Here is a 27,057-nt window from a genome sequence, read left to right as displayed (position 1 = left end):
GAAGCCGGATCATTAAGAGCATTTAGAGAAGAAGTAGATCATTTTTCAATAGGTCAGGTAATTGGGGATTATGGGGGACTGGTGCAGAATAGACAGGATTGTTTTAAATAGTGGAACAATCATGAGGAACCCTGTTTTCGTAAGTTTATTCCTTTCCCAGTGTAACCACCCCAACTCACTTCTACTTACCTTGATGCTCTGGCACTTTCCCTTGGGTATATTCAATAGAAAACTGATCGTCTTAATCTCGTTATCATCGATACGCTTGGAAATATTATACAGCAGCACTCTTAAACAGAAACAAGAAAGAAGTTTTGCGATTGATATCTGAAGTTAGAAATCAATATTCTGTTCTCAATACTAAATTGGCTGGCCAGTGGTGCAGTGGCATCAGCACTGGACTTTGAGATGAATAGTCCCACGTTCAAATCCGGCCAGCTCCTTGCATGCTTTCCATCTGTGCTGGGCTGAGCATCAAGTTAGCAACTTGGGTCATAAAAAAAAACAGACAAGTGCTAAAGTAATGGCAAGGTTGGCACCCGATGTGCCACATGCACAGAAAGGAACAACAAATACCTAAATCAACTGTTTGATAAACTAATGACAGGAAATCTTGGTGTTATCAGCAGCTATTACTTTCCACGGTTTCTCTTCTCAGGTGGGCATTGGCTCTCTTTAGATGGCCAATCTTACTTCGAGATTTTAAAGGGTGTGGATTCATAATTTCAGTCTGTTCTCACCCAACCTGCATACCATCATTGTCACAGGATGGCAATCAAAGCAAGATTCTTAACTTTTTTTTTGTTTTTCCTTATCCTGGAGTAATTGAGATAAATCACTCCAGGATAATAGCACCTCTTTTCAATGTCAGGTTGGCTGAGATTAACTCACTGTAACATAAGCCAGAGAGGTTGGCACCAAGAAATTTGAAACTGCTCACTCTTTGAGGACTGGTGTGTGTTCTCTTGACTTCCCCTTCCTGAAGTCCACAATCAATTCCTTGGTCTTACTGATGTTCAGTGCAAGGTTATAGTTGCGTCACCAGCAGATCTACCTCGCTCCTGTACATTTCCTCATCACCGTCTGAGACTTAGCCAACAATAGCTGTGTCATTGGCAAATTTATAGATGTATCTATTTTCTCGAGCTGTACCAAATGGTACTTTTATTTAGTTGATGGATGAATCCATAAGATACTGTATCACAATATCATTGGCTTGGAAAGTGGAAATTCAATCATTAGGAATATCCTTTTGAAGGGGATTGGGTTGGGGCAGATATCTTGTGCCTTGTTCAGGCTGGATTTGACTTCAAAACTAGAAGCTTCCTCTGCCTGTGATCTCCCAGAGTAATCACTGAAGTGTTTGAGAGCTTATGACAAATTACCTCGCCGGGCAGTGAAGTGTTTACTCTTATTCTAACCTGTACACTGCAGATAAAGAAAGAAACTTTGTAATGGTACTTGTCATATATCTTAATGTCCCAAGACATTTCATCCAAAAGAAATTCTTCTTAGATGTAGTGGTGGGACTAATGTAGAAAATTGCAGCATAAAGAGTGATTCAAGCTTCTTGTATCTTGAAACTGTATGAGCCTTAAACAAGAATTTATGCCTGTAGTATTTGTAGATTCTTTGGTATCATTATTTATGTCAGGAAATAACAGGTAAAGCCAGCAACAAAATATATTTCTATCAAACTATGGACTCACAGCAGTGTCCAGTACAACAGTGTATCAGGGTCCCTGGTATATGTTCTTACAGTTACAGAAGTCCAGTCATACAGAAATAGATACTGGGATGAGCCATTAAAGATTTGCTCAGAAGACGAGCGTTGAGAACCTTGTAGAAAGGGGGAATTCCAGATGACAGAACCATGAAGGCTAAAGGTATATCTTTCAGTGACAGGACAAAGAGCGTAGAGACTGCAAACACATCAGAATTAGAACAACATTGACCTTGGAGCGTTTGGCAACTGAAAAGCACACTAATAGGGTTCAATGATGTTGTGAATAAATTTGAATACCTAACAGGATGTTAAATTTGAGGCACTGATGGTCTTGGAGTCAAAGGGGCAATGCTCGGTGGAAAGGAGTGCTGGATGTGCTCAGAGATTTAGAGGGTGAAATATGAAAAAATGGCCACAAAAACACATGAAGAGACTATTGTAGAAGAAAGCTGGGCTACAGTTGCAATGGTAGAAAATTGATACATCGGTCATTGAGAAGGTAATGGCAGAACAATTAGAAAACTGTAAGATGATTGCAAAGTCAGCAAGGACTTGTGAAACTGGAATCAGATATAAAAAAAGTTACTTCAGTTTTCTACAAATGTAACAAATGATGTGGGTACAGTGAGAACAGTGGATGCAATCTATTTGAATTTCCAGAAGGTATTTGGTAAGTATTCATGCTATCATCTAGCAGTGTGACTGAGAGCAGCGTGTTCCAGTATTCAGTTCATTTGGCAGTTAGCAAGGTAGGTGTGGGAATCCAGCAAGATTATCAGCTGAAAGATGTACATTTCCTGAGGCCTATGTCTATGAATGTAAAGAATGGAGATTGGATAAGCGAACTGATCATGGTTCAAAGTTACTTAAGTTAAAGAAGTGAAAAAGAATACATCGTTAACAGCAAAATTATAGCTGGGGGGTAGATACTGTTTTTGGCAACACTGAATATGAATCCCATTCAGTTGTATTGCCTGCACAGGGCTCTGGACTGGAGAAGGTCCAATTGTCTTGGTCTAAGTGTGAACCAATGACAAAGATGGAAAAGGAAAAACAGGTCCACAGATAGTAATGCGTGGCTCAAAGGTAACAGTGGGAGCAACGGTTTTCAACATCTGACATCATTACTAGGAAAAGAGGGAAACATTGTGGTGGCCTCATTTGAATCAGGACTATTTTGAATAAGACTGGATAATGACAAAATAATGGTGTTAAGCTGCAGAAGGTAGAGAGGGTGCAGAGAGCAGAAGAAATCTTTATTAGGGTGCGGACCACAGTGGTGAAGGTAACAATTACTTTAAAAACCAGAAGTCAGAGACAGAAGTGCAAAAAGAAACATACTCAAACTGAAAAGTACAGTCACATCTAACGAGAAAGAGAAGTAGGTGGTTACCTGATTTTTTCAAAAAATCAGTATTATGTCTTTAGGGCTACAATGCACCCAAGCTGTTGACGATTAGGACCTGAGCTAGGAGAATTTGGATAGGCTGGGTCTATCTTGCATGGAGCAAAGAAGAGTGAGAGATGTCATGACAGAGGTAATAGATAGCCATCGTCTGTTTCCCATTCCACTCTCTGACCATTCTGTCTTCAACTGCTTAAATCGCTCTAACAATGCTGAGTGTAAACAAGCATCAGCTCTTCGTCTTTTAGTTTGGCAACATTAATTGAATAATTTCAGGAGGTAATTGAACAATTTGAAAGCTCAGAGTAAATTTATGATGAAAGCACGTATATGTCACCATACACTACCCTTACAGGCATTCTTATGGGCATTCACAGTAAACACTAAGATACACAATAGAATCAATGAAAAACCGCACACAAGTTGCACAACCAATGTGCAAAAGACACCAAACTGTGCAAGTATGAAAAGAAAGAAAAACAAACAAAATAATAATATAAAATAATTAAGCAATAGATATCAACAACATGAGATAAAGCATCTTTGGAAGTGAGTCCATAGGTTGCAGGAAAAGTTCAGTGTTAAGGTGAGTGAAATTTGGTGAAGTTATCCCTTCTGGTTCAAGAGCCTGAGGGGTAATAACTGTTCTTGAACCTGATGATGTGGGTCCTGAGGCTCCTGTACCTCCTTCCTGAAGGCAGCAGCGAATAGAGAGCATGACCTGGATAAAGGGGGTCCTTTATGATGGATGTTGATTCCTGTGACAGCACTTCTTGTAGATGTGCTCAAAGATGGGGATAACTTTACAGTGGTGCTAGAAAGTTTGTGAACCCTGGAGAATTTTCTCTATTTCTGTATAAATATGACCTAAAATATGATCAGATCTTCATGCGAGTCCTAAAACCAAATAAAAAGGACTCAATTAAATAAATAAAACAAAAAAACATAATACTTGTTCATTTATTTATTGAGAAAAATGATCCAATATTATATGTATTTGTTAGAAAATTTATGTGAACCTCTGGGGTAATGACTTCTGCAAAAGCTATTTGGAGTCAGGTTTTCCAATCAATGAGATGAAATTGGAGTTGTGGGTTGTAGAGGTGCCTTGCCCTATAAAAAAGATACACTAAGTCAGGTTACTGACAGGGAAAGAGCTGCTTATGTGCACCATGCCTCGATCGAAACAACTTTCCGAGGATTGTCTACAGTCCATGGTAAGAGAAATTGTCTACAAATGGAGGAAATTCAATACTGTTGCTATTCTCCCTAGGAGTGGGCATCTACAAAGATCACACCAAGAGCACAACATGCAATGCTGAAAGAGGTGAAAAAGAACCCAAAGGTAACAGCAAAAGACCTATTGAAATCTTACAACTTGCTAAAGTCTCTGTTCATGTGTCCACTATGACAAAAACACTGAACAAGAATGGTGTTCATGGAAGGACACCGCTGGTCTCCAAAAAATAAAACATTGCTGCACGTCTCAAGTTTCTAAAAGACCACCTGGATGTTCTACAATGCTTCTCGGACAATGTTCTGTGGATTGATGAGACATAAGTTGAATTATTTGGCAGAAATGCACATTACCATGTTCAGAGAGAAAACGGCACTGCACACCAACACCAAAACCTCATCCCAACTGTGAAACATGGTGGAAGGAGCATCAGGGTTTGGTGTTGCTTTGCTGTCTCAGGGCCTGGACAGTTTGCAATCGTTGAGGGAACAATGAATTCAAAGTTGTATCAAGACATTTTACAGGAGGATAGCAAGGTAGCAGTCTGTAACCTGAAGCTTAATAGAAGTTAGATAATGCAACAAGACAATGATCTGAAAGACAACAGTAAATCAACAATGGTATGGTTTAAAAAGAAGAACATTCGTGTTTTGGAATGGCCAAGTCGAAGTCCTGAGCTTAATCCTATAGAAATGTTGTGGAATTATCTGAAGCAAGCAGTTCATGCAAGGAAATCCACTGACATCCCAGAGCTGAAGCAGTTTTGTAAGGAGGAATGGCCTAAAATTTCTCCAAGCCGAGGTGCAGGACTGATCAACAGTTACCAGAACTGTCTGGCTGAAGTTATTGCTGTATGGGGTGGGGGGGGGGGGGTGGCGGGTTGCGGGGAAGCGGTCACATCAGTTACTGAAAGCAAAGGTTCGTGTACTTTTTCCATCAAATATATGTAATATTAGATCATTTCTCTCAATAAGTAAATGAACAAGTATAATGTTTTTGTGTGATTTAATTGGGTTCTCTTTATCTAGCTTTAGGACTTCTGTGAAGATCTGATCACATTTTAGGTTGTATTTATGCTTTAGGTTTAGATGGGGCAGAGTTTGTTAAGTGTGTCCAGGACGGATTCCTGTCACAGTATGTGGACAGGCCGACTAGGGGGAATGCCATACTAGATCTAGTACTAGGTAATGAACCGGGTCAGGTCACAGATCTCTCAGTGGGTGAGCATCTGGGGGACAGTGACCACCGCTCCCTGGCCTTTGGCATTATCATGGAAAAGGATAGAATCATAGAGGACAGGAAAATTTTTAATTGGGGAATGGCAAATTATGAGGCTATAAGGCTAGAACTTGCAGGTGTGAATTGGGATGATGTTTTTGCAGGGAAAAGTACAATGGACATGTGGTCGATGTTTAGAGATCTCCTGCAGGATGTTAGGGATAAATTTGTCCTGGTGAGGAAGATAAAGAATGGTAGGGTGAAGGAACCGTGGGTGACAAATGAGGTGGAGAATCTAGTCAGGTGGAAGAAGGCAGCATACATGAGGTTTAGGAAGCAGGGATCAGATGGGTCTATTGAGGAATATAGGGAAGCAAGAAAGGAGCTTACGAAGGGGCTGAGAAGAGCAAGAAGGGGGCATGAGAAGGCCTTGGCGAGTAGGGTAAAGGAAAACCCCAAGGCATTCTTCAATTATGTGAAGAAAAAAGGGATGACACGAGTGAAGGTAGGACCGATTCAAGATAAAGGTGGGAAGATGTGCCTGGAGGCTGTGGAAGTGAGCGAGGTCCTCAATGAATACTTCTCTTCAGTATTCACCAATGAGAGGGAACTTGATGATGGTGAGGACAATATGAGTGAGGTTGATGTTCTGCAGCATGTTGATATTAAGGGAGAGGAGGTGTTGGAGTTGTTAAAATACATTAGGACGGATAAGTCCCTGAGGCCTGACGGAATATTCCCCAGGCTGCTCCACGAGGTGAGGGAAGAGATTGCTAAGCCTCTGGCTAGGACCTTTATGTCCTCGTTGTCCACGGGAATGGTACCGGAGGATTGGAGGGAGGTGAATGTTTTCCCCTTGTTCAAAAAAGGTAGTAGGGATAGTCTGGGTAATTATAGACCAGTGAGCCTTACGTCTGTGGTGGGAAAGCTGTTGGAAAAGATTCTTAGAGATAGTATCTCTGGGCATTTAGAAAATCATGGTCTGATCAGGGACAGTCAGCATGGCTTTGTGAAGGGCAGATCATGTCTAACAAACCTGATAGAGTTCTTTGAGGAGGTGACCAGGCATATAGATGAGGGTAGTGCAGTGGATGTGATCTATATGGATTTTAGTAAGGCATTTGACAAGGGTCCACACGGTAGGCTTATTCAGAAAGTCAGAAGGCATGGGATCCAGGGAAGTTTGGCCAGGTGGATTCAGAATTGGCTTCCTTGCAGAAGGCAGAGGGTCGTGGTGTAGGGAGTACATTCAGATTGGAGGATTGTGACTAGTGGTGTCCCACAAGGATCTGCTCTGGGACCTCTACTTTTCGTGATTTTTATTAACGACCTGGATGTGAGGGTAGAAGGGTGGGTTGGCAAGTTTGCAGACGACACAAAGGTTGGTGGTGTTGTAGATAGTGTAGAGGATTGTCAAAGATTGCAGAGAGACATTGATAGGATGCAGAAGTGGGCTGAGAAGTGGCAGATGGAGTTCAACCCGGAGAAGTGTGAGGTGGTACACTTTGGAAGGACAAACTCCAAGGCAGAGTACAAAGTAAATGGCAGGATACTTGGTAGTGTGGAGGAGCAGAGGGATCTGGGGGTACATGTCCACAGGTCCCTGAAAGTTGCCTCACAGGTGGATAGGATAGTTAAGAAAGCTTATGGGGTGTTAGCTTTCATAAGTCGAGGGATAGAGTTTAAGAGTCACGATGTAATGATGCAGCTCTATAAAACTCTGGTTAGGCCACACTTGGAGTACTGTGTCCAGTTCTGGTCGCCTCACTATAGGAAGGATGTGGAAACATTGGAAAGGGTACAGAAGAGATTTACCAGGATGCTGCCTGGTTTAGAGAGTATGCATTATGATCAGAGATTAAGGGAGCTAGGGCTTTACTCTTTGGAGAGAAGGAGGATGAGAGGAGATATGATAAAGGTGTACAAGATAATAAGAGGAATAAATAGAGTGGATAGCCAGCACCTCTTCCCCAGGGCACCACTGCTCAATACAAGAGGACATGGCTTTAAGGTAAGGGGTGGGAAGCTCAAGGGGGAGATTAGAGGAAGGTTTTTTACTCAGAGAGTGGTTGGTGCATAGAATGCACTGCCTGAGTCAGTGGTGGAGGCAGATACACTGGTGAAGTTTAAGAGACTACTAGACAGGTATATGGAGGAATTTAAGTTGGGGGGTTATACGGGAGGCAGGGTTTGAGGGTTGGCACAAAATTGTGGGCCGAAGGGCCTGTACTGTGCTGTACTATTCTATGTCTATGTCTATGTCTATGTCTAAATAGAGAAAATTCTACAGGGTTCACAAACTTTCTAGCAACACTGTACCTGTGAGGGCTGTATCCTCTCTTTTTGTAGGATTTTCCATTCAAGGACATTAATGTTTCCATACCAGACTGTGATGCAATCAGTCAGTATACTTTCCACTGCGCATTGACAAAAGTTTGTCAAAGTTTTAGATGCCGTGCCGAACCTTCGCAGACTTCCAAGAAAGTAAAGGCACTACTGTGCTTCCTTTGTAATGGCAGCTACATGCTGGAGCCGGGATAGATCTCCGGAAATGATAATGCAGAGGAATTTGAAGTTGCTGACCCTCTCCACCTCTGATCCTCCAATGAGGACTGGCTCATGAACCCACCGATTTCTTCCTCCTGTAGCCAATAATCAGCTCTTTGGTTTTGGTGATGTTGGGTGAGAGGCTGTTCTTGTGGCACCATTTAATCAGATTTTCAGTCTCCCTCTTATATGTCTCCTTTCTTTCTTTTTAAATCTTTTTATTGAATAAGTATACAAAAAGGTAAGCCATATAGACACTAATACACTGTTAGAATATAATAAAATTACAGAAGATATTAATACAAAAAAAATACTACAAACAATGTAATTTAAACATAACATACCAAGGTAACATAATAGTATACTAATTTATATATATATATATCAATAGAGAAAAGGAAAACTCCCCCCCCCCAAAAAAAACCCACCGTGCAACTAACTAAAAGCAAAGCAAAGCAATGGGCTAACTTGAAACCAAACAGAGTTAAAAAACTTAAAATCACGTCCTCAATCCCGACCTCCATTAAAAACAGTAAAAAAAACAAGAAGGGTATACATTACATTAAATGAAAATATTGAATAAAAGATCTCCAAGTCTGTTCAAATTTAAATGAGGAGTCATAAAGATTGCTTCTAATTTTCTCCAAATTCAAGCATAATATCGTCTGAGAAAACCAAAAAAAGGTAGTTGGAGCATTAAGCTCTTTCCAATGTTGTAAGATACATCTTTTTGCCATTAAAGTAAGAAATGCAATCATTCTATGGGCTGAAGGGGAGAGATTACTGGAAATTTTAGGTAGTCCAAAGATAGCAGTAATAGGGTGAGGAGAGATATCTATATTCAATACCTTGGAGATAATATTAAAAATGTCTCTCCAAAAAGTTTCCAGAGTAGGGCAAGACCAAAACATATGAGTTAAAGAGGCTATCTGCCCCGGACATCTATCACAAAAAGGATTAATATGAGAATAAAAGCGCGCTAACTTATCTTTGGACATATGTGCTCTATGAACAACTTTAAATTGAATTAGGGAATGTTTAGCACAGATAGAGGAAGTATTGACTAATTGTAAAATCTGCCCCCAATCATCCACGGAAATGATAAACCCCAATTCCTGTTCCCAATCTACCCTAATCTTATCAAATGGAGCTTTCCTAAGTTTCATAATAATATTATAAATCATAGCCGATGCACCTTTCTGACATGGATTAAGGTTAATTATAGTATCTAAAATGTATGTAGGAGGAAGCATTGGAAAGGAAGCAAGTATAGTACTTAGGAAATTTCTAACTTGTAGATATCTAAAAAAATGTATTCTTGATAAGTTATATTTATTAGATAATTGTTCAAAAGACATAAGGGAACCATCTAAAAATAAATCCAAAAACCGTGAAATACCCTTAGTCTTCCAAATTTGAAAAGCACGATCCGTAAAAGAGGGAGGAAAAAATATGTTACCTAAAATAAGAATCGCTAACCCAAATTGATTAAGATCAAAAAATTTTCTGAATTGAAACCAAATACGTAAGATATATTTAACTATCGGGTTAGACACCTGTTTAAGGCGTTTCAAATCAAAAGGAAGAGAGGAACCTAAAATAGAGCCAAGTGTAAAACCCTGAACAGATTGTAATTCCAATGCTACCCATTTAGGAATGGATAGTATATCCTGGTCAAGTAACCAGAATTTCATATGTCGAATATTAATTGCCCAATAATAAAATCTAAAGTTAGGTAATGCTAAGCCTCCATCTCTCTTAGCTTTCTGTAAATGTATTTTACCTAGTCTCGGGTTTTTATTCTGCCAAATAAATGAAGAAATTTTAGAGTCGACTTTGTCAAAAAAAGATTTTGGAACAAAGATTGGTAATGCCTGAAATATATATAAAAATTTTGGCAAAAGAAACATCTTAACTGCATTAATATGACCAAACAAAGTTAAATATAAAGGAAACCATTTAGATGAAAGTTGAATAATATGGTCTATTAATGGTAAAAAGTTAGTCTTAAATAAATCTTTGTATTTACAAGTAATTTTAATCCCAAGATATGAAAAATAATTATTAATCAATTTAAATGGAAATTTATAATATAAGGGAAGTTGTTTATTAATCGGAAAGAGTTCACTCTTACTAAGATTTAATTTATAACCTGAAAAAAGACCAAATTTTGCTAATAGCTCTAAAACAGCCGGGATGGATTTTTGGGGATTAGAAATATATAAAAGTAAATCATCAGCATAGAGTGATATTTTATGGGACTTTAAGCCCCGAGTTATCCCAGTAATATTTGGAGATTCTCGAATGGCAATTGCAAGAGGTTCTAATGCAATATCAAATAATAAGGGACTAAGAGGACAACCTTGTCGAGTACCTCGAAAAAGAGGGAAGAAAGGTGAACTTAAAGAGTTAGTACGGACGGAGGCCACAGGAGAATGATATAACAGTTTAATCCAGGATATAAATTTCAAGCTAAAATTAAACATTTCAAGCACCTTAAATAAGTAAGGCCATTCTACTCTATCAAAAGCTTTCTCAGCATCTAAAGAGATAACACACTCAGGAACATTTTGTGAGGGAGTATAAACAATATTTAACAGTGTGCGAATATTATAAAAAGAGTAACGACCTTTAATAAAACCCGTTTAGTCTTCCGAAATAATAGAAGGAAGTACTTTTTCTAATCTATTTGCTAATAACTTAGAAAAAACTTTAGAATCAACATTTAATAAAGATATTGGTCTATAAGATGCACATTGAGCAGGATTTTTATCCTTCTTTAATATTAGAGAAATTGACACTCTATTGAAAGATTCAGGAAGTTTACCAAGTTTTAATGAAGCCTGAAAAACCCTACAGAACCAAGGGATTAATGAAGGTGCAAAACATTTATAAAATTCTACGGTAAACCCATCAGGGCCAGGAGCTTTCCCCAAATTCATAGAGAAAATAACATTCTTAATCTCATCCGTGGTAATGGGAGTATCTAACATAGAAGACATATCCTGTGAAATCTCAGGGAAGTCTAAATTATCTAAAAAATCATTCATATATTTAGAATCTCGAGGAGACTCTGATTGATATAAGGAAGAGTAAAAATCACAGAAGGTTTGATTAATCCCCACATGATCAAGTATCAGTCGATCATTTTGGTTATAAATCTGATTAATTTGAGATTTAGCATAATTAGACTTCAGTTGATTAGCCAACAGTTTGCCAATTTTGTCACTGTGTACATAAAATTCACTTCTTGTTTTCTTTAATTGGTTTACAATCGAGGACGAGAGTAATAAACTGTGTACCATTTGAAGTTCAGTTCTTTGTTTATATAATTCCTCAGAAGGAGCTATAACATATTTCTTATCAATTCCCTTAATCTTGTCCACAATTACCAACTCCTCCTGCTTCAGCTTCTTCCTCAAAGCAGCAGAATACGAGATAATCTGACCACGAATATAAGCTTTAAAAGTGTCCCAAAGAATGTTGACAGAAATATCCTCTGTATAGTTAATTGTAAAAAAAAGATCAATCTGTTCATTCATAAAGTTAACAAAGTCCGAGTCCTGAAGCAACAGCGAATTAAAACGCCATTGTCTATTATTTTGTATATTGGCCAGAATTTTAATAGAAAGCTTAAGTGGAGCATGATCCGAAATGGTTATAGAGTCATAATCACATTTAATCACTGAGGAAATAAGACGAGAATCAATAAAGAAATAATCAATTCTTGAATAGGAATGATGAACATGTGAAAAAAAAGAAAAATCTTTTTCCTGAGGATGCAAAAAACGCCAAATTTCCGTCGACCCAGAATCAGAGAGGAATGAATTAATCAAAGTTGCAGATTTATTAGGTAAGGTCCGTAGAGGAGCCGAACGGTCCAAAGCTGGAGACAAACAGGTATTAAGATCTCCGCCCCAGATCAATGAAAACTCATTCAAATTTGGAAACTGATTAAATAATGATTTATAAAATTCCAGACAGTCTATATTAGGAGCATAAACATTAACCAAAACTACTTTTTTATTAAATAGTAAATCACTAACCAATAGAAATCTACCATTCGGATCAGAAATAATATAATGTTGTATGAAAGTAACTGAGGAGTCTATAAAGATAGAGACGCCTCGAATCTTAGCATTGGAGTTCGAATGAAACTGTTGTCCCTTCCAAAATTTAAAAAAACGTTCCCCCTCCGCACATGGGTCTCTTGTAAAAATAAAATTTGTGCTTTAAGTCTCCGGAACACTTTAAAAACTTTTTTCCTTTTAATAGGATGATTAAGACCATTAGTATTCCAGGAGACAAAATTAATAATAGACTCCATAAACCCTAAAGTCAACCCGCAACAAGGAGGATTGACGATAGGCTCGACCCACGAACCCGGAAAGGGAACAGAACATACAAGAGATACCGGGAAGAAGAACGCAACCAATACTTCAATAATGTATATAGCCCAAGAAGAAAGAAACTAAAACGTGAAGCTCCTCCCACCACCCCCCACCCCATGACTCCAAGGCTAAATCTAACGCAGACCAGCCCGAAAGAAGCAAGCACTAAAACTACCCCCATGACTTCCGGTATACGCTCCCTAAAAAAAGTGTAAATATAAAAAAGATCAGCTGATTATAAAACAGTAAAAGAATAAAAAAAAGATAACTCAATTAAAATAAACACATAACAGAATAAAAGCCAGAAAATATAAAAAAAAACCGCAATAAACCCCAGACCCATGAGTAAACAAAACAACAAAAAAAATGAGATTATTAACATAAACTAGTTATAAAAACCTACAAAACAAAATAGATTTTAAAAAAACTACAGAATTTAAGGCCACAAAGGAAATACGTAAAATGACGATGAGGAAGTAACCACCCAGAATCCCCTGGGAAAAAGAAAGAAATGACGCAGTTAAAAAGAAAGTTTAGCAACCATATTAAATAATCAAAAACAAACTTTTCTGCCCAAATAGGGCAAAAAAAAATTAAGACCGACAAATTCACAGCCTCCGATCAACGGAGATAGTTAAAATATTACGATTAAGATGTTGAAGGTGAAAATTGATCCAGATAACTCTGGGCATCCGATGGAGATTCAAAAAAACGGAGGGCTCCATCCAACGTACGAATCCTTAAACGGGCAGGGTAAAGCAGTGCTGGTTTTAAATCCATCTTGTAGAGTTCCAACATCACAGATCTGTAATGAACCCGTTGATCCCGAATTGGTTCACTGAAATCCTCCATGAATCGGAACTTGAGATCCAGAAAATCAATGTAACCTTTAGATCGAACGAAACGAAACAGTTTCTCCTTGCCTTGAAAGTAATGAAAACGTAAAATGACATGTCTAGGTTTATCTGACTTGGGTGAGTATGATGGAACTCTGTGAACACGATCCAATAACGGTGGTTGGTCAGGAAATACAGTAGGAAATGCATCTTTTAAAAGTTGAGAAAAATACTTCATAGGGTTATCGGATTCAACAGCTTCACGCACCCCAATCATTCGAAGATTCTGCCGTCGCATTCTAGATTCTAAGTCAGAGTTTTTAAAGGTCAGAAAGTCGAGTTTCTTCTTCATTACATTAATTGTTTCTTTGATTTTCTCCATCTTGAGCTCACTTTGTTGCGTGGATTTTTGAAGATCAGATATAGCCGACCGATGTTCCGTAATAGGTATCTGTATCTTCTCGATTGAATCGGCAACTTTCTGGAAACTAGTTGCAATTTCCGCACAAATCAGCTCCGTAACAGAGGTTGTAATTTCCCTTTGAATTAGCTCCGATATAGCTTTCAAAGTCACCGGTGGTTCAGTCGGAGGGAAATCAGTACCTTTCGGTCTAACCGGAGGTTTGCCATCCTTCCCGTTTTTTCCATTCTTAGACATAGCAGACCTTAAACGCATCCAATTATCGGAGAGCCCAATTTGTTTCAAAGTATTGTAAAAGTTGATGCCTTAATGGTTAATTAAAATATAGCTGATCATAAGAAGAAAAACTCAGAGGTAATGGAGCGAGTCAAGAACGCGACTTCACTCCATGAGCGCTACCGGAAGTCCCCCATATGTCTCCACCTAATATTTGGCCAACATTGCAGCTGTGCTTAGCCTTGCAGTCATACGTCTAAAGCAGGTTCAGCAGGGAGCTAGGCACACAGCTGTGTGGTGCACTTGTACCAATGGTGATTGTGGAGGAAACATTGCTGCCGATCTGAACTGACTGGGGCCTGCAAGTGAGAAAACTGAGGATCAGTTACACAAGGAGGCATTGAGGCCAAGGTCTTGGATGTTATTGATTAGTTTAGAGGGGAAGATAGTATTGAATGCTGAGTTGTAATTACTGAAGAGCATCCTGATGTGTCACTGTCTAGATGCTCCAGGGTTGAGAGAAGAGCCAATGAAAGGCATTTGCTATCGGCCTGTTGTGATGGTTGGCAAATTGAAGCTGATCCAAGTCTCCCTTCAGGGAAGGAGTTGATGTTTCCTCACCAACCCCTCAAAGCACTTCATCACAGTGGGTCTAAGCGCTGATGGACAATAGTCATTGAGGCCGGTTACCACCTGTATAATTGAAGCCTGCTTGGAGCTGGTGGGTACCTCGGACTGTCAAAGTGAGAGGTTAGAGATATCAGTGAACACTCTACCCTGCTGATCAGTATAGGTCTTCAATACTCAGCCAGCTACCCCGTCTGTGCCAAATGCAGTCTGTGGGTTCACCCTCCTGAAGGGTGCTTTCACGTCAGCCTCAGAGACTGAGTTCACGGGTCATTGGGGGCTGTGGGAGTTTGTGAAGGTGCCTCCAAGTTTTGTCAATCAAAGCGAGCATAAAATGCCTTGAGCTCCTCTGGGGACAAAACCTTGTTGTCACACTTGTCCTTTTGTTTTTACTTTGCAGGAGGTGATACAATTCAAGCCCTGTCACAGCCTCCCAGTGTCTTTCTGTGATTCCAGTGCTGTCTGTTATAGTTACTTCACATATGTGATGGTTTTCCGGAGGTCATATCTGGACCTCTTGTATTTTACTTGGTCACCAGACCTGAATACAACTGACCTGTCCCTCAGCAGAATGCAGATCTCTTGATTCATCCAAGACTTCTGGATGGGGAAAGGTTAAATGATTTTGTGGGGATATACTTGTCCACAACTGACCTTATAAAGTCCATGACAACCGTAGCATATTCATTCAGCTCCTCTGATGCGTCCTTGAACATGGTCCAGTCCATCGACTCAAAGCAGTCCCCTAGCCATTCCTCTGCCTCCTGTGACCACCTCTTCATTGTCCTTATCACTGAAGCCTTGCTCGTTAGACTCTGGAGTACAGCCAGATGATCAGATTTCCTGAAATGTGGTCTAGGGATGGAACAGTAGGCATTCCTATGGTTGTATAGCAGTGGTTGCTTGTTTTGGGACCCCTGGTGCTGCAGGTGATATGTTGATGATAATTTGGCAGAAATTTCTTAAAGAAAGCTTGACTGAAGTCCCCAGAAGGGATTTGAAATGTATCAGGGTAGGCTGTTTCTTGTTTGTTAATCACAGAACTCAAAGAATCGAGTGCTTGTTTACCAGCACGCTTCGGTGGTATGTAAACTGCCATCAGGATCACGGAGGAGAACCTTCTCGGTAAGTAGAATGGATGGCACTTGATCATTAGATGTTCCCAGTTGGGGGAACCAGAGTACAAGTCTGCTACACCAAAGCATCATGAAGAGTTTATCATATAACACAGATCCCCACCTGCTCTCTTTGAATCAGCAGTCTAGTCCATCTGATGGATCAGGAAGCCCTCAAGCCTTGTACCCGGCATGTCTGAGGTGAGCCATGTGTCTGTTAAACAGAGGACACAGCAATCCCTCATTTCTCTCCAATACAGTAATCTTGCCCTTAGGTCTATCTTATTCTCAAGATGAATTTGTGGAGAATATAAGGTCAGGATGTTGAAGCACCAACAAACTACTTTGATCATATATTATCCCAGGAATGAAAGGGTTAAGATATGAGGAGTGTTTGATGGCTCTGGCCCTGTACTCACTGGAGTTTAGAAGAAAGAGGGGGGATCTCAATGAAACATATTGAATATTGAAAAGACTAGTAGATGTGGAGGGGATGTTTCCTATAATGGGGAGTCTAGGACTAGAGGGCACAGCCTCAGAATGGAAGAGCGTCCCTTTGGAACAGATGTGAGGGGGGAGGACGTTCTTTAGCCAGAGGGTAGTGAATTTGTAGAATCCATTGGTACAGTTGGCTATGAGGCCAAGTCACTGGGTATATTTAAAGCAGAGATTGATAAGTTCTTGATTAGTCAGGGTGTCAAAGGTTACAAGGAGAAGGCAGGAGAAATAGATTTGAGAGGGATAATAAATTAGCCATGATGAAATTGAAGAGCAGAGTCAGTGGGATGAATGGCCTAATTCGGCTCCAAGGTCTTATGGTCTTACGTATAGTTATTATGTATTACAGATATGACTCAGAGAAACTCTAAGACTTGGGCCTCAAAACCCCCTTGTGCAATTGGATCCTGGATTTCCCCACTTGTGGACCGCAGTCAGTTCAGATTGGCGAAAGCATCTCCTCCACAATCTCAAACAAGAGAAAATCTGCAGATGCTGGAAATCCAAGTACTTAGCCCCCTGCTCTACTCACGTTACACCTACTGTATGTCTGTGTGGCCAAGCACAGCTCCAACACCATATACCAGTTTGCTGATGACACCACTGTTGTGGGCTGTATCAAAGAGTTGATGAATCAGCATTCAGGAGGGAGATTGAAAACTTGGCCAAGTGGTATAATAACAACAACCTCTCACTCAATGTCAATAAGACCAAGAAACTGATTGTAGACTTCAGGAGAGTGAAACCAGAGGTCCATGAGCCAGTAATCATCAGCGGATCAGAGGTGGAAAGGGTCAGTAACTTTAAATTCCTGGGTGTCACTATCTCAGAGGAACAGTCCTGGACACATCATATAAATATAATTGCAAAGAGAGCACAACAGCACCTCTACTTTCTCAGGAGTCTGCGGAGATTCGACATGTCATCAGAAATCTTCTATAGATGTGTGGTGGAAAGTGTATTGACTAGCTGCATTGCGGCCTGGTATGGGATCACTAATAGCTTTGAGCGGAAAACCTTACAAAAGATAGTGGATTCGGCCCAGTACATCACGGGTAAAATCCTCTCAACCATTCAGCACATCTACATAAAACATTGCTATAGAAAAGCAGCATCCATCATCAAAGATCCTCACCACCCAGGCCATGATCTTTTCTCACTGCTCAAATCGGGTAGAAGGTACAGGAGCCTCTGGACTCAGACAACCAGATTCAAGAACAGTATTACCCCTCTGTAGCCACCCACTTCAACTCTGCTTCCCATTCCTGTTCAGATATCTCTATACATGGCCTCCTCTACTGCCATGATGAGGCTAAACTCAGGTTGGAGGAGCAACACCTCATATACTGTCCAGGTAGTCTCCAGCCCCTTGGTATGAACATAAAATTGTCCAACTTCCGGTAATTCCCTCCCCTTCCCTTCCTCTATCCCTATTTCACTCTACCTCCTCTCCCAGCTCCCTCATGGTTCCGCCTCCTTCTTCTACTACCCATTGTTTTCAGGGCTATGATGTTAATGCTTCCCTTAGTAACTGCCGCCATCTGTTACCGCAGGAATTCCAGCTACGGTTCCAGGCCTCCCAGTTTGGGCCCAGCGAGGATCCCAGGTACCTCCATTTCATTGACCGCTGCTCCCGCAGGATTCTCCGCACCACACTCGCTGCCATGTGGAGATACCTAAGGGCCCTATCCCTCTCTCTGCCACCACTCCGGGCCTCGCTCTCCACCGTCTGCCATGGACCTCTCCTACACTTCATTCTCTGCCGGATTCACGCCTCAAACCGACGTTTCTTCTCCTTCCTCACGTCCAAGAAGGACCACAAGGTTGCCCGCCTAGAGCCCATGACGACGACCAGCTCCAGCCCGGACCCCGACCTCTCAGACCCTGACTTCTCAGGCCTTCGGCAGGCCGAAGACGCATCCGCCTCTGATTCTGACCCCGACTGGAACCACGGCCTCCCGGATGTGGGCACCAGCCCCCAGCAGGCCATAGACTCACTCGCCTCCGACTCCGACCTCAGTTCTGGGGCCTGCAGGCTACAGGCTCCGTCACCCCCAGCTCCGAATCCAGCTCGGACCGAGATCCCGACACTCTCCAAACCGGAACTGCTCCTACTGCCACTGGGTCCCACCGCTCACCTTATTCCCCCACTACCCTCTTTCCACCCAGCTACTCCCAAACTTCCCTCTACCCCTCATCGCCCCTCCATTCCTCTGATTCCTCATCCTCCCCTAACCCTGCTCTCCCTGAACATTCCAACTCTCCTCTCCCTCCTGATACCTCTCACTCTTCACCATCCTCTGACCCCAGCCCCAACCCTTGCCATGTCTTCACCATCCCCTCTGATCCTCCCCTCTCTGAGGCAGAACGTTCTGTCCTTAGCAAGGGCCTCACTTTTGTCCCCCTCTGTCCACACCTCAGTGAGTTCCGTGCCCGCCATGACACTGAACTCTTCTTCCATCGCCTACGTCTCCGAGCCTACTTCTCTGGCAAGGATTCCCCTCCCCCTACTGATGACCCCTTCTCCTGTCTTCAACCCTCCTCCTCCTCCTGGACACCCCGCCCAGGCCTTCTACCTGCACTCGATCTCTTCATCTCCAACTGTCGCCGAGATATCAACCGTCACAACTTCACCACTCCTCTCTCCTGTTCCAACCTCACTCCCTCTGAACACACTACCCTCCACTCTCTCCGCACTAATCCAAACCTGACCATCACACCTGCTGACAAAGATGGTGCCATAGTAGTCTGGCGGACGGACCTCTACCTCACTGAGGCCAAACGACAGCTCTCTGACACCTCCTCTTACTTACCCCTGGAACAGGACCCCACCAAAAAACAACAAACCATTGTCTCCCACACAATCACCACCCTTATCAACTCCGGAGACCTTCCATCCTCAGCCGCTAAACTCATTATTCCCACACCCCGTACCGCTCGGTTTTACCTCCTCCCAAAGATACACAAGCCTGACTGTCCCGGTAGACCCATAGTTTCTGCCTGCTCCTGTCCAACCGAACTTCTATCTGCCTACCTAGACTCCATTTTGTTACCCATAGTCCCTCCCCACCTACGGCCGCGATACATCCCATGCCCTCCACCTCTTCAATAACTTCCAGTTCCCCCGTCCCAACCGCTTCATTTTTGCTATGGATGCCCAATCCTTATACACCTCCATTTCCCATCAAGAAGGCCTCAAAGCCCTCCGCTACTTCCTGGATAATAGACCTCACCAGTTCCCAACCACCACTACCCTCCTCCGGTTGGCGGAACTGGTTCTCACACTCAATAACTTGTCTTTTGGCTCTTCCCACTTTCTTCAGACTAAGGGTGTAGCTATGGGAACTCGCATGGGACCCAGCTATTCCTGCCTCTTCGTTGGTTATGTGGAACAGTCTGTGTTCGAAACCTATTCTGGTACTGCTCCCTAACTTTTCCTTCACTACATTGACGACTACATTGGTGCTGCTTCCCGCACCCATGCTGAGCTCGTCAATTTCATCGACTTTACTTCAATCTCACTTGTTCTATCTTGGACACTTCTCCCCCCTTTCTAGATGTCTCGGTCTCCATCTCTGGAGACAGACTGTCCACTGACATCTTCTACAAGCCCACTGACTCTCATAACTACCTCGACTATACCTCTTCCCACCCCGCCACATGCAAAAATGCCATTCCCTATTCCCAGTTCCTCCGTCTCCGCCGCATCTGCTCCGAGGATGAGGCTTTCAGTTCCAGGACATCTCAAATGTCCTCTTTCTTTAAGGATCGTGGTTTTCCTTCTACCGTCATCAATGATGCCCTCACCCGCATCTCCTCCATTTCCCCCACTTCGGCCCTCACCCCATCCTCCTACAACCACAACAGGGACAGAGTTCCCCTTGTCCTTACCTACCACCCCACCAGCCTCCGGATCCAGCACATTATCCTCCACAACTTCTGCCACCTTCAACAGGACCCACCACTAAGCACATCTTTCCCTCTCAACCCCTCTCCGCTTTCCGCAGGGATTGGTCCCTCCGCGACTCCCTTATCCGCATGTCCATCCCCACTGATCTCCCACCCGGCACTTTATCCCTGTAAGCGTAAGTGCTACACCTGTCCCTACACCTCATCTCTTGCAACCATTCAGGGCCCCAAACAGTCCTTCCAGGTGAGGCAACACTTCACTTGTGAGTCTGTTGGGGTCATCTATTGCATCCGGTGCTCCTGGTGTGGCCTCCTCTACATCGGTGAAACCCGACGCAGATTGGGGGACCGCTTCGTCGAACACCTCCACTCCGTCCGCCACAACAGACAGGATCTCCCGGTAGCCACCCACTTCAACTCTGCTTCCCATTCCCATTCAGGTATGTTCATACATGGCCTCCTCTACTGCCATGATGAGGCTAAACTCAGGTTGGAGAAGCAACACCTCATATACTGTCCAGGTAGTCTCCAGCCCCTTGGTATGAACATAGAATTCTCCAACTTCCGATAATTCCCTCCCCCTCCCTTCCTCTATCCCTATTTCACTCTACCCCCTCCCCCAGTTCCCTCATGGTTCCTCCTTCTTCTACTACCCATTGTTTTCAGGGCTATGACGTCAATGCTTCCCCTCCCCCACCCCTTTGTCTTTCAAATTACTGGTCTTTCAACTGAAGCTACAAGCATTCTTCAAATCCTTCCCCATCTTTCATTCTTCAGTCCTGACGAACGGTTCCAGCCCGAAACGTCGACTCATCATTTCTAACTGATGCTGCCCGACCTGCTGAGTTCATCCAGCGTACTGAAAGTATTGCTTTGATCACAGCATCTGCAGGTTATTTTGTGAGTACTACCCCTCTACCCATCAGTCTCTTGAACAAAAGGGGATAGCTACACTCATTCTATTTCTGGTGTTCCCACAACCAATGGTCTCTCTTTAAGGACTGTATCTCATTATTTCATCCTCCTGTTATTTATTTATATTTGCATTTGCACCGTTTACTGTTCATTGATCTTGTTTACAGTTACCATTCTATAGATTAGCTAAGTATGCCCACAGGAAAAAGAATCCTGTGATGACATGTGTGTACTCTGACAATAAATTTTACTTTGAACTTTGAGAAGGTGTCATTGGTAATCTGGTAGTTAAAGGCCCTTTAATAGTGATCATAATGTGATTAATTTTATACAAAAAATGTAAGTGATTTGGTTCAATCTGAAACTAGAATCTTAAATCTGAATAAAGCAAACTGTAAAATGTGAGCTATATTGGCTATGGTAATTAAACGATATGAATTTGTGCATAATTTATAGAATATATAAAATTTTTAAGGCAAAACAAAACTCAAAAGAAAATGGCCCGTTGTGTCTACAGCTGAAATTTAAGATAGCTTTACATTGAAACAAAAATATGTACGTTAAGCCTGATCATTGGAAATAAGTAAGAAAAAACAAAGGTTTTAATTAAGAAAGGTCCAGTGCCTTGAAAAAGTACTCACAACCACAGTTATTTTCACATTTTACAGAATCATTTTCTAAACATAAAATATATTGAAGTCAGATTTTTTGAGTTAATCTACAAAATATTCTGCATCACGTCAAATCAAAATTCTAAAACCTGCCAACAGTTTACTAAAAATTAAAAACCAAAATTGTGAGGCTGAAAAAGTATTCATCCCTTTGTAATTACTACGCTAACTTTCCTCAGGTGCTGAATATATCACCTTATTAACTCACCCATGTAGAAAATTCGAGGATCACCTGAATAAATACCCCCTCTCTCTGTAAGGTCCAACAATACGGTAGATTTTCAACAGACCAAACCAAAATGAAGACAAAAAAAAACATTTAGGTAGGTCAAGAAAATCATAATAGAGAAGCACAAATCTGAGGAAGGGTACAAGACCATCGCAAAGGCATTGAACATACCTTGGAGCTCAGTGCAGCCCATCGTGAAAATATGAAACCATAGTCACACTGCCTGGGTCAGACCACCCGTCTAAACTTAGTCGCTGGAGAAGAATGGCACATATAAGAGAGGCTACCATTGAGGCTAACAGTCACTCTGAATGAGTTCAGAAGTCAATGGCTACAACTGGAGGATCACCTGAGTAAATACCTCCTCATGGCTCCACAATCTCTAAGGCCTTGTATAGAAGGGTGTTTATGGAAGAGTGACAAGGAAGTAGCCTTGGCTTATAAAAAAAGTATATCCCTGCCCTTAAAGATTTTGCAAAGTGTCACTTGGAAGATACTGTAAAGATGTGGAAGAAGGTCTTGTGATCAAATGAGACTAAAGTGGAACTTCTTGGCCTCAACAGTAAGTGGTATGTGTGGCATAAATCTTATATCGTACATCAGCCAGGTAACACCATCCCCACTGTAAAATATGGCGAAAGTAGCATCAGGCTATTGGGATGCTTTTCAAGCAACACATACAAAATGCTGGAGGAAATCAGCAGGCCAGGCAGCTTCTATGGAAAAGAGTAAACTGTCAACGTTTCGGGCCGAGACCCTCCATCAGGACTGAAACGTTGACTGTGCACATTGCCAGAACAGCCATGGAGTGGCTGCAAATGAAGAAAGTTTACATCCTTGAGAGACCCAGTCAGAGTCCTGACCTTAACCCGATCGAACACCTCTGGTAAGACCTCAAGGTTGCTGTCCACCGCTGCTCCCTAACCAACCTGATACAGCTTGAGCAATTTTGCAAGGAAGAATGGACAAATCTTGCTCCATTACATTGTGCAAACCTAATAGAGACTTATCCAATAAGATTACTGGCTGTAATAGTTGCAAGAGATGGTGGAACTAAGTGCTGAACAAAGGGAGATGAATACTTTTGAACTGCTGACATTTCAGTTTTGAATTATTTAATTTTTTTATGCTTTACCATTTTCCCTGTTTATTGGACTGTGAAAAAAAAGGAGCATGTGATTCACAAATAAAAATCTCAGTTAAATTGATCAAAATCCCTGGTTGCAATGTTCATTTCTGTGAACAAAGGATTGGGGGCTGAATACTTTTACAAGGCGCTGTAACTTTGTAAACACGTGGTCCAGGAAGAAATGTAAATTGGACTATGGGAAGCATAGAAAGGGAATAAAATAACTAAAATCAAAGTGGATTGAGACAAAGGAAATTGTAATGGGAAACAGAGAAATGAAAAGTATTTTGCATCTCTCTTCACAGAAAAAGACACCAAAACCATCCTGGAAATGTGAAGGAATATAGATAATTAGAGAGATAATAGAATTACCTTTAAATGGGTAAATGGGTCATTCTGGTAATGGATTAGTTTAAGGGCACTCAGTTTTGTAAGCAATGGTCCAGCAAACAGAAATGAAAGAAGTATTCATCACTTATTTTATGAAAATCCAGAGACAGCAGATACTGAAAACCCTAAGCAAGAACAGAAAGTGCTTGACACTCAGCACATGAACCATGATTAGTGCAGAGAGGAACATAGCCAATGCTTCAGGTTGAGGACCCTTCTTCAGAACAATTCCTTCAAGGCAAGACCAACACAAGAATCCTTCACCTTCATAGAGCTACTAAGATCCTGACCTACTGAGTTCCTCCAGCAACTTATTTTTCTGCTGATAATTGATTTCTTATGCAGTAAAAGGCACCCTCTCTGCTGTCCCTCACCTCCCTGACAGAGACGGCATGAGACCATGAATGTCCTGCCACTAGTTTCACTCCGGCTGCCGTCCACCAGATGTCCTGAGAAGCTACGAGCCTAGTGAGAATCAATTAGCTAACTTACGGTCAGGATCCAAACCCTTTAGGCATGGAAGGAGGAAGTTAAAATTGGTCAGTACATGATTGAGTGAACTCTGGCTTCAGGAAGTAATTTTTAATGAGTATGCATTTAAGGTGAGAGGGAGTAAGTTTAGAAGAGCCATGTGGAGCCAAGTTTTTACATAAAGTGGTGGGTGCCTGAATGCGCTTGTGGTGGATATGACAGAGGTGTTAAAGAGGCTCTTGGCTAGGTACTTGAATATGCAGAGGCCCTGTTCCTGTGCCGTTTAAAATAAAACAATTAGAAAGAAAAGGAAAATACCTGTAACTTCCGATTTTACAAATTCCAGGTTGTTTTAACTTCTCCTCTACTTCAGCCTTCCGCTTATTTAGATGGGAGAGTAGCTTAGGTCGCTGAATTCGAATCAGGAGTTCAGGTAAAATGTCCAAGTTTTGTTGCTCCAGTGCTTCAATTAACTCTAGGGCATTCTTAACCACTTTGCCTGTTGGAAGATGATCAGAGCACAAGAACCTCAGGTCCCTTAGCTCCTCTTCATCCAGATCATCAGCTATTTTCACTAAGTGGTGCCTGGACTCACCAGCCATTTTCTCCCTGGTAGACCAAAAGAAAACCAAAACGTAAGCTCAGAGATAAATGACTGCTACTGTTAGACTGTATAAAGATAATCAAAACCACGACCAGGGCAAATGCCAGGAGAGGGTCCATGCCCAGTCGTCAGGGGGCAGAGGAGGCATGGGGAAGGAGGATCAAAAATCTGAAGGGGTAGGGCCAAACTCAGAAGCTGATTTTCAGCCAATTTATTTCACTCCATGTGATGAGTAAGAGCACAGGACACAGGAAAGGTGATAGTATCAAACAATATACAGTACTGAAGACTGGCACTCCAGAAGTAGCTGTGTCGCTATCCAAGATTTCCAGTACAGCTACAACACTGACATCCACCAGACAACGAGGAAAATGGCCCAGGTATGTCCTGTTCACATAAAGCAGAACAAATATGACTGGCAAATTCACACTCAAACTACTCAGCAAAGTGACAGAAGGTCCTCTCATGGGGTTATGAAGTAATACTTGCTCACTAATAACTTAGTTCTGCCAAGCCAATTTGGTTTTTGCTAAGACACCTCGGCCTCAGACATTATCGTTGTCCCAAACATGAATCACACAGCTGAACTCTGTTAGTGAGGTGAGAGTGACTGCTTTGACTTTTGACTTGAGGGTGGCATCAAAACACCCTGGTAACACTGAAGTTACTGGGCATCAAGGGAATGAACTCCAATCATATTTTGTATAATTTAAATGGTGGTTTTTGTTGCAGATCAATCATCCTTGCCCCATGTGTTCCTCAGGACAATATCCTAGGCTCAACCGTCTAAAGCTACTTCATCAATGATCTTCATTCCATCACAAGACCATAATGCCTTATAAAGCCTCAGAGTTATATCCCTGCTTTTATATTCTGGTCCTTTTGAAAGAAATGCCAACATTGCATTTGCCTTCCTTACCACTGACTCAACCTGCAAGTTAACCCTCAGGGAATCCTGCACTAGGATCCCCAAGTCCCCTTGCACCTCAGCTTTCTGAATTTTGTCCCTATTTAGAATATAGTCTACACCTTTATTCCTTCTACCAAAGTGCATGATCGTACACTTCCCTACACTCTATTTCATCCTCCACCTAATCTGTCAAAAGTCCTTCTGCAGACTCCCTGCTTCCTCAACACTACCTGCCCTCTGCCTAAGGGGCTGTTCATTGTCGATACACAGTGTTCAATTACATTTTCAACTCCTTCATAAATGAAGTAACTCATATTTACAAACCGCAAGACACATTAAGCCATGGGTTGATACTAGACAACAGGGTGACCCACTAGGACACCCTTTGAGAGAAGAGTAGTGCAGTCTGATGTGACCAGAATGAACATTGAATTTTCCTGAATGCTATTGGTATCGCTTTGCTTTGGAAACTGAAGTAGAAAACCTCAGTTTATTAAAGAACGATGCATAGCAAAGCAAATATAGCTGCTCCTCATTTAACAAAGGACACTTTTGATGGTATCATTTCTGGTTTATCTGCCACCCTTGTGCCTCTCGTTGTCATTCTGGAGATGTGCAGCCCTTTCATTCCCCGTCTCTTCATCTCTTCTGCTGTTTGTTGTTTGTCTCTGATCCTGGAGACGTGCATGCCTCTCCTCCTCTGTCTCCTCTTCTCTAATCTTTTTTTGTCCTGACTCTTTGATCCTGGAGTCATGTGGCCCTGGCCTCATCCGATTCTTGTTCTCTCCCTCTCCTTGCCGCTTCCCGACGACGTTTGGCATCATCTCTTGACCATAATGTCCCCCTTCGCTTTCCACGCGGCATAATTAGACTGACCGTTTTTTTTTTACCCTAATACTGGATAGAAGATACGAAGCACTCACACCAAAGGATGCTGATTATTCTCGATGATGTGGTTGGCACTCTCCTAGATGGACGTGATATAGTCACTGCTGTCCTTTGACTGCAACAAAGGGTTTTATGGGTGTCTTGAAGTATGTCATTACAATAAGATTTAATTATCTCTTATTGATTGGTGGCAGTTAGATCTGTCCCAATCCTGCACATACTGATGGTGATTAGCAGAATGTGACCCCGCGAAATAGAAGCAACACACATAAAAGTTGCTGGTGAACACAGCAGGCCAGGCAGCATCTCTAGGAAGAGGTACAGTTGACGTTTTGGACCGAGACCCTTCGTCAGGACTAACTGAAAGAAGAGCTAGTAAGAGATTTGAAAGTGGGAGGGGGAGATCCGAACTGATAGGAGAAGATTGGAGGGGGATTGATGGAGCCAAGAGCTGGACAGTTGATTGGCAAAAGGGGTATGAGAGGATCATGGGACAGGAGGCCCAGGGAGAAAGAAAAGGGGGAGCGGGGAAAAACCCAGAGGATGGGCAAGAGGTATAGTGAGAGGGACAGAGGGAGAAAAAGGAGAGAGAGAAAAAGAATGTGTGTATATAAACAAATAACGGATGGGGTACGAGGGGGAGGTGGAGCATTAGCGGAAGTTTGAGAAGTCAATGTTCATGCCATCAGGTTGGAGGCTACCCA

The 27,057-nt window shown here is 42.0% G+C and overlaps 1 protein-coding gene across 1 annotated transcript in view; it reads right to left on the bottom strand.

Moving 5' to 3' along the window:
- The window catches only part of LOC134348333 (caspase-8-like), a 61,863-nt gene that overhangs the window by 31,226 nt on the left and 3,580 nt on the right, over window positions 1-27,057 (bottom strand). Inside the window, exons 2-3 of the mRNA XM_063051528.1 lie at window positions 24,270-24,560; window positions 190-289 (exon numbers count right to left, since the gene is read on the bottom strand). Coding sequence (XP_062907598.1) covers window positions 190-289; window positions 24,270-24,553 — 384 coding nt within the window. The 5' untranslated portion in view covers window positions 24,554-24,560. The remainder of the gene's footprint in view (window positions 1-189; window positions 290-24,269; window positions 24,561-27,057) is intronic.

The sequence above is a fragment of the Mobula hypostoma genome, chromosome 6 (genome assembly GCF_963921235.1).
Source record: "Mobula hypostoma chromosome 6, sMobHyp1.1, whole genome shotgun sequence".
Classification (NCBI taxonomy): Eukaryota; Metazoa; Chordata; class Chondrichthyes; order Myliobatiformes; family Myliobatidae; genus Mobula; species Mobula hypostoma.
This window is presented reverse-complemented; position numbering and strand designations above follow the sequence as displayed.